At 44.3% G+C, this 8058-nt stretch overlaps 1 protein-coding gene across 1 annotated transcript; it reads left to right on the forward strand.

The window, feature by feature from the left end:
- The first annotated feature begins 295 nt into the window (after positions 1-295).
- LOC120999218 (trace amine-associated receptor 3-like) lies at positions 296-1219 on the forward strand. Its single transcript, XM_040430092.1, has one exon. It carries the CDS (start codon positions 302-304, stop codon positions 1217-1219), a length of 918 nt encoding a protein of 305 aa, XP_040286026.1. The 5' UTR covers positions 296-301.
- Positions 1220-8058: the final 6839 nt, after the last annotated feature.

The following is an 8058-nucleotide window of genomic DNA, read 5'->3' on the forward strand; positions in this document are numbered from 1 at the left end:
CAATTACTGTTTTATTATAATTAAGGCTATAGGATGAATGGATCAGGATTCTATTTAATAAATGTGGTATTGTATAGTATATACAGTATTGCAGGTTACTATATTAATGTTAGACTAATTCATTTAACATTTTCTATATATTTCCTGTAACATTTCAATTTTGTTGATTTTTTTATTTTAGAGCATCTTCTGTTCTATATACGACTACATGGATAAATCCAGTATTAATTCCGAGTGTTTGCAATATGAAAATGTCTCATTTTTTTGTCCTAATGACAGGCCTTTTGCTGTACGTTTTGGGATGTACTTTTTTCTTGTTGTCTCAAGTACTATCACCATTTTTGGTAATTTAGGTATCATCATTTCCATCAGTCATTTTAAGGAACTTCATTCTCCAACTAATTTTCTCATTCTATCAATGGCTGCCACAGATTTCTCACTTGGCCTTTTAATAATGCCTTACAGTATGGTACGATCTGTGGAGAGATGCTGGCTTTTTGGAAAACTGTTTTGCAAAGTTCATTATAGTTTTGATTTAATGTTGAGTGTAATTTCTATTTTCCATCTCTGTTGTATTGCCATCGATAGGTTTTATGCCGTCTGTGATCCTCTCCGTTACCCCATTAAAATTACAATCTCTGTCATAAAGAAAATGATATTCTTCTGCTGGTCTATACCAGCTGTATTTGCGTTCGGAGTTGTCATAACAAACTCTCATGTATCTGGAATTGCTGAATATGAGATGCTAGTGGAATGCTTTAATTTATGTCCAATTACTTTCAACAAATTGTGGTCATTGGTTATGTTTTTCTTTTGTTTTTTTGCCCCTGGTTCAGTTATGGTTTGCATTTATGTTAAGATATTTATAGTATCTCAAAGGCATGCAAAAATAGTGAAACGTGCATCTAAAAATATGACAAAAATCTCAACTCAAATTTCCATGCAGAAAGACCGAAAGGCTGCAAAAACATTGGGTATTGTAATGGGGGTCTTTATCGCATGTTGGCTACCTGTCTTTATTACTATTTTAGTAGACCCATTTCTCAACTTTTCTACCCCTGAAGTGCTGTTTGATGCCCTCAACTGGCTTGGATATATTAATTCCACATGTAATCCATTAATATATGGATTCTTCTATCCATGGTTTCGAAAAGCATTAAGATATATTGTTTTTGGTAAAATATTTGAAACTGATTCTTGTTTAGCAAAATTATGTTAAGAGACTAAAAACAGAGCAAAAAACATAGCCTAAGTGAATTTTCTTAAAATAATATTATATTGGTAATATAATGTTTATTTATATGTATTTTACCTCTTTATTTTAAAAACTATTAAGATTCAGAAATATAGCTATTACTTTATCAAAAAATAAAGAAAAAAGATCATTATAAAGGGAACTTCTCAGAATTAAAGATGAGCAAATCAGTTTGTAATGAACCCGATTCATTTTGAACTTTTCAAAATTTCAGAAGAGAGACGAGCCCAAACTTTTTCAGGTTCATTTCGATTGGATCCAGTTAAATGGCACATAACGCCATTTTACTGCACTGTCAATGGAAAAAAAGCACTAGAGAGGAAGAAGGGTGTACACATGGCAGACAGAAAGCCTGGATGAACCAATTAGTTCTGCAGCAGGCAGGGAAGTGGGCTAGAAGAACAAGCAGAATGAAATTCTGTGTTGGGCTGTGAATTAGGGTGGATGAGTCTGACAGAAAAACGATCTTAGGAAGATGGGACTTATATTCTACTGCCAGGGATATTAACCACTGCAGCCCCCCTAGCTTAAACACCCTTAATGACCAGGCCACTACTTTCACCGTTTATTGCTCGGTCATGCAACTTACCACCAAAATGAATTTTCCCTCTTTTTCTTCTCACTAATAGAGCTTTCATTTGGTGGTATTTCATTGCTGCTGACATTTTTTTTTTTTTTTGTTATTAATCGAAATTTAACATTTTTTTTTGCAAAAAAAATGTCATTTTTCACTTTCAGGTGTAAAATTTTGCAAAAAAAAACGACATGCATATATAAATTTTTCTCTAAATTTATTGTTCTACATGTCTTTGATAAAAAAAAATGTTTGAAAGTTATAGCGTTTACAAACTATGGTACAAAAATGTGAATTTCCGCTTTTTGAAGCAGCTCTGACTTTCTGAGCACCTGTCATGTTTCCTGAGGTTCTACAATGCCCAGACAGTACAAACACCTCACAAATGACCCCATTTTGGAAAGTAGACACCCTAAGGTATTCGCTGATGGGCATAGTGAGTTCATAGAACGTTTTATTTTTTGTCACAAGTTAGCGGAAAATGATGATTTTTATATTTTTTTTCTTACAAAGTCTCATATTCCACTAACTTGTGACAAAAAATAAAAACTTCCATAAACTCACTATGCCCATCACGAAATACCTTGGGGTGTCTTCTTTCCAAAATGGGGTCACTTGTGGGGTAGTTATACTGCCCTGGCATTCTAGGGGCCCTAATGTGTGGTAAAAAATGGCCGGTGAAATCCTAAAGGTGCTCTTTGGAATTTGGGCCCCTTTCCCCACCTAGGCTGCAAAACAGTGTCACACATGTGGTATTGCCGTACTCAGGAGAAGTTGGGCAATGTGTTTTGGGGTGTCATTTTACATATACCCATGCTGGGTGAGAGAAATATCTTGGCAAAAGAAAACTTTTCCCATTTTTTTATACAAAGTTGGCATTTGACCAAGATATTTCTCTCACCCAGCATGGGTATATGTAAAATGACACCCCAAAACACATTGTCCAACTTCTCCTGAGTACGGCGATACCACATGTGTGACACTTTTTTGCAGCCTACATGCGCAAAGGTGTCCAAATTTCTTTTAGGAGGGCATTTTTAGACATTTGGATCCCAGACTTCTTCTCACGCTTTAGGGCCCCTAAAAAGCCAGGGCAGTATAAATACCCCACATGTGACCCCATTTAGGAAAGAAGACACCCCAAGGTATTTAATGAGGGGCATGGCGAGTTCATAGAATATTTTTTGGCACAAGTTAGCGGAATTTTTTATTTTTTTTTAAACTGCCCTGGCATTCTAGGGGCCCTAAAGCGTGAGAAGAAGTCTGGAATATAAATGTCTCAATTTTTTTACGCATTTGGATTCCGTGAGGGGTATGGTGAGTTCATGTGAGATTTTATTTTTTGACATAAGTTAGTGGAATATGAGACTTTGTAAGAAAAGTCTGTCATCTGTCATTGATCACTCCCCTATAAGGCTCCATTCAGATGTCCGTATGTGTTTTGCGGATCCGATCCATGTATCCGTGGATCCGTAAAAAACATACGGACATCTGAATGGAGCCTTACAGGGGGGTGATCAATGACAGGGGGGTGATCAATGACAGGGGGGTAATCAGGGAGTCTATATGGGGTGATCACCCCCCTGTCATTGATCACCCCCCTATAAGGCTCCATTCAGATGTCCGTATGTGTTTTGCGGATCCGATCCATGTATCCGTAGATCCGTAAAAAACATATGGACATCTGAATGGAGCCTTACAGGGGGGTGATCAATGACAGGGGGGTGATCAATGACAGGGGGGTGATCAGGGAGTCTATATGGGGTGATCAACCCCCTGTCATTGATCACCCCCTTATAAGGCTCCATTCAGATGTCCGTATGTGTTTTGCGGATCCGATCCATGTATCCGTGGATCCGTAAAAAACATACGGACATCTGAATGGAGCCTTACAGGGGGGTGATCAATGACAGGGGGTGATCAGGGAGTCTATATGGGGTGATCACCCCCCTGTAAGGCTCTATTCAGACGTCTGTATGTGTTTTGCGGATCCGATCCATGTATCCGTGGATCCGTAAAAAACATACGGACGTCTGAATGGAGCCTTACAGGGGGGTGATCAATGACAGGGGGGTGATCAATGACAGGGGGGTGATCAGGGAGTCTATATGGGGTGATCACCCCCTGTCATTGATCACCCCCCTGTAAGGCTCCATTCAGACGTCCGTATTTGTTTTGCGGATCCGAGCCATGTATCCGTGGATCCGTAAAAATCATACGGACGTCTGAATGGAGCCTTACAAGGGGGTGATCAATGACAGGGGGGTGATCAATGACAGGGGGGTGATCAGGGAGTCTATATGGGGTGATCAGGGGTTAATAAGGGGTTAATAAGTGACAGGGGGGTGTAGTGTAGTAGTGTTTGGTGCTACATATTTCTGAGCTGCCTGTGTCCTCTGGTGGTCGATCCAAACAAAAGGGACCACCAGAGGACCAGGTAGCAGGTATATTAGACGCTGTTATCAAAACAGCGTCTAATATACCTGTTATGGGTTAAAAAAATCGCATCTCCAGCCTGCCAGCGAACGATCGCCGCTGTCAGGTTGGAGATCCACTCGCTTACCTTCCGATCCTGTAAACGCGCGCGCCTGTGTGTGCGCGTTCACAGGAAATCTCGCGTCTCGCGAGATGACGCATATATGCGTGACTCTGCGCAGGGCTGCCGCCTCCGGAACGCGATCCTGCGTTAGGCGGTCCGGAGGCGGTTAAAGGGAAAGGCTAGAATTACAAAGAAGAATTGTGTATGTAGAATAGGGACAGGAAGGGAAAGCTATCAGCTATGGAGTGAGAAGTGAGGAGCTGAGACTCAGTATGCCTCCTAACTACTATTGATCGAGCATCAAAGTGCTCGGGTTCTCGGGCCGAACACCTCGGGATATTCGGGTTCTCTACCAAGCACCGGAGCACAATGGAAGTCAATGGGAGAACCCAAGCATTAAACCAGGCACCCCCTGCACTGAAGAGGGGAGGGTGTCTGGTTCATAGGAAAAGTTCAGAAATTGATGGAAACACCACTGAAATGGTTCGGGAACAGCATGGGGAGGATGTCTGGATGCATCTTGGACTCCTAGGTAGCTGCTGGGAACGATGTTGTCCGGTCAGTACGCCACTTTTACAGACTGACAATAATATGCACAAAACCGAAGATAAAATCAATTTTAGAGGAAAAATTGTTAGTAAACATTCTTTCCTGTATATTTACTTGTATATAAAGTGCAAGTGCTGCCAAAAATTTCAAGGAAGAGGCACTCCGATACAACCTGTATATCTCATTAAGGAGGGCCTCATTCACATTGTGGTACAATTGTTCAGGTAGTGGAACTCCTACACTCATAAAGTCTATGCACTAAGGGAAAGGACTTCCATAAATTACAAGTAACCAGCACTCTAATACACCCTTTATTACACATAAAGGAGGGCATCATACATATCCTTGAAAAATTATGATTGATGGCCTGCTGGTGACCCTCTAAAACATTAGGGGTGGGGGCCTGCTGCCAAGCTGACCATCTAAAAAATGTTGTGGGTAAGGGCCTGCTGCCGAGCTGACCACCTAAAACATTATGGGCGAGGGCCTGTTGCCGAGCTGACCATCTAAAAGATTTTGTGGGCGAGTGCCTGCTGCCGAGCTGACCATTTAAAAAATTTTGTGGGCGAGGGCCTGCTACCGAGCTGACCATCTTAAACATTAGGAGCAAGAGCAGCCTTATAAGCATGTTGCGATGAAGGAGGAGGAGGGGGACGAGTAAAGGAAGATTGAACCATATACCCTTTTTAGTGATGGAAGGGGTGCATGGGAATACAGTGTATTCAATACACCATAACAGGGGCGGACACAGACAGCAGAGGACCCCTATGCAAAGTATGTACCTGGGCCCCCCCCAAAAAAAAACACCCATACAGATATAAATATATACGTGCAAAATAAAAAAAAATCTTGATAATATGGGTCAATATGTTTATATATTTTTTTCATACTAAGTCACGCCTCTAACTCCTCCCAAGGCCAGCACATAGTAGTAACGCCCACACTATGCCCCCTTCACAGCACTTATGCCCAGATATGCACCTCCAGTCCTTACTCACTTTCTTCTGAGTTGCTGGTTTGCTGCAGGCCTCACACATTAAGCACCAACTCTGAGGTGCTGAAAAGCTAGGAGAGGACCAGATGTGGGTGAAGCTACCGATGGGGGCTATCACCATCACTTGATGGGGGCGGAGCTACCGCCATCACTAGATGGGGGCAGAGCTACCGCCATCACTAGACGGGGGCGGAGCTACCGTCATCACTAGATGGGGCGGAGCTACCGACACCGTAAAGTGGCTCAGCAGCACAGGCCTGCCACAGGAGGCAGGGCGATCACAGATACAGCTCAGGACGGGCTGCCCAGGCCCTGCTGCTCAGTGCTGTGGGCGGCACAGCACATCCTCAGACTCAAGACAGTGAGCCGCAGATTGCCAGGGGGGGCCCTTCTACATGCTTGATGGAGTTATGAATGGTGAAGCTGGGAGCGGGCGGCTCTCTGCTTCACCATTAGAATAATCAGCTGTCTGTGCGTCCTGTGGAAGGCCCCCTCCCACGCTGGGCCCCTGTGCAGCTGAACCGGCTGCACAGGCGGTATGTCCGCCCCTGCACCATAAAAGCCACATTTAGAGCCTCTGGTGGAGTAGAGAAGTCCGGGGCAATCCAGGCCTTGTTTATTTTTATAAGAGTCAACAGGTCAGCATTTTTAGTTGACAGGCGGATGCGCTTATCAGTTATTATGCCCTTAGCAGCACTAAATACATGCTCTGAGTAAACGCTGGTGGTGGGGCAGGCCAGCACCTCCAAGGCGTAGAGCGCCAGTTCGTGCCACGTGTCCAGCTTGGACACCTAATAGTTTTAAGGCACACAGGGATCACTGAGGATGCTGACACAGTTTGCTACGTACTCCTTCACCATCTTCCAAAATTTTTGCCTCCTTGTGACACTAGGCCGCTCATCAGGGTGAGGGTGCTGGAGAGTGTTGCACTGCCTCTGTGTGTTCCCCTCGTCTCCACTCCTCGTTTGGCCAAGGAACTATGTACTCTGTAGCCAGCAGTTCTCTTTGTAGTGGGGGTCGATAAGGGTGAACAACAACCAGTAATCGGTGTTGGCCAAAATGCGTACAACGCTAGGGTCATAAAAAAGGCAGTCCCAACAGACAAGAATTTGCTGTCCTTCCTCCTCTTCTGCCCATCAATGCTGAACAGATGGAATAAAACTTCCATGGGTACTACCCTCTGTAGCGGAGGCAACCGTCTCCTGTTCCTCCTTCTCCTCATCATCCAATTCGCGCTTAGAAGACGAATTGAGGGTGGTCTGGCTATCACCCTGTGTACTTTCTTCCCCCATTTCCACAACTTTCAAATACAAAATGTCCGCCTTAATTGTGAGCAGCGAACATTTGTGCAGACACAAAAGTAGGATGGTTACGCTGATAATAGCGTTATCGCCGCTCACCATCAGTGTTGATTCCTCAAAGTTGCATAAAACCTCACAGAGTTCAGACATCAATTCCCACTTGTCGCTTGTAAAGAGTGGCCTGGCCAACATGTGGAACGTGGAGTTCCAGCGCGTGCTCACGTTGCACAATAGTTGGTGAGCTGGCAATTGCAAGTGATGCTGCAGCATTGCCAGACCGGCGGAAGCTGACGATGACTTGCGGAAATGGGCACACCCGCAGCGCACCTTCACCAGTAAATCAGGCAAATTGGGGTAGGTTTTGAGAAACCGCTGAACCACTAGGTTCTACACGTAGGCTAGGCATGATATGTGTGTGAGCTTGCCGAGCTCCAAAGCCGCCACCAACTTACGGCCATTATCAGACACAAACATGCCTGGTTCTAGGTTGAGTGGCGAGAGCCACAGTTCAGTCTGGTCCCTTATCCTCTGCCACAGCTCTGCTGCGGTGTGCTGTTTGTCACCTAAGCAGATCAGTTTAAGCACGGCCTGTTGCTGCTTCCCCACTGCAGTGCTACACTGCTTCCAGCTGCTGACTGGTGCTGCAAGATAAGGAGGAGGAGAAGGGGGGTTGTAGCAACTAACGTAGGTAGCGGCGGAAACCCTGATGAAAGTAGGGCCCTCAATCTTTGGCATCGGTAGCACCTGTACCATACCAGGGTACGACTTGCTCCCGACCTCCACAACCTTCACCCAGTGTGCCGTCAGGGAAATGTAGTGTCCCTGGCCAAAAGCACTTGTCCATGT

Source organism: Bufo bufo, chromosome 4, assembly GCF_905171765.1.
Source record: "Bufo bufo chromosome 4, aBufBuf1.1, whole genome shotgun sequence".
NCBI lineage: Eukaryota > Metazoa > Chordata > Amphibia > Anura > Bufonidae > Bufo > Bufo bufo.

Excerpts from the sequence above, each read along its gene's own strand:
- LOC120999218 (XM_040430092.1), top strand. The coding sequence starts at position 302 with ATGTACTTTTTTCTTGTTGTCTCAAGTACTATCACCATTTTTGGTAAT.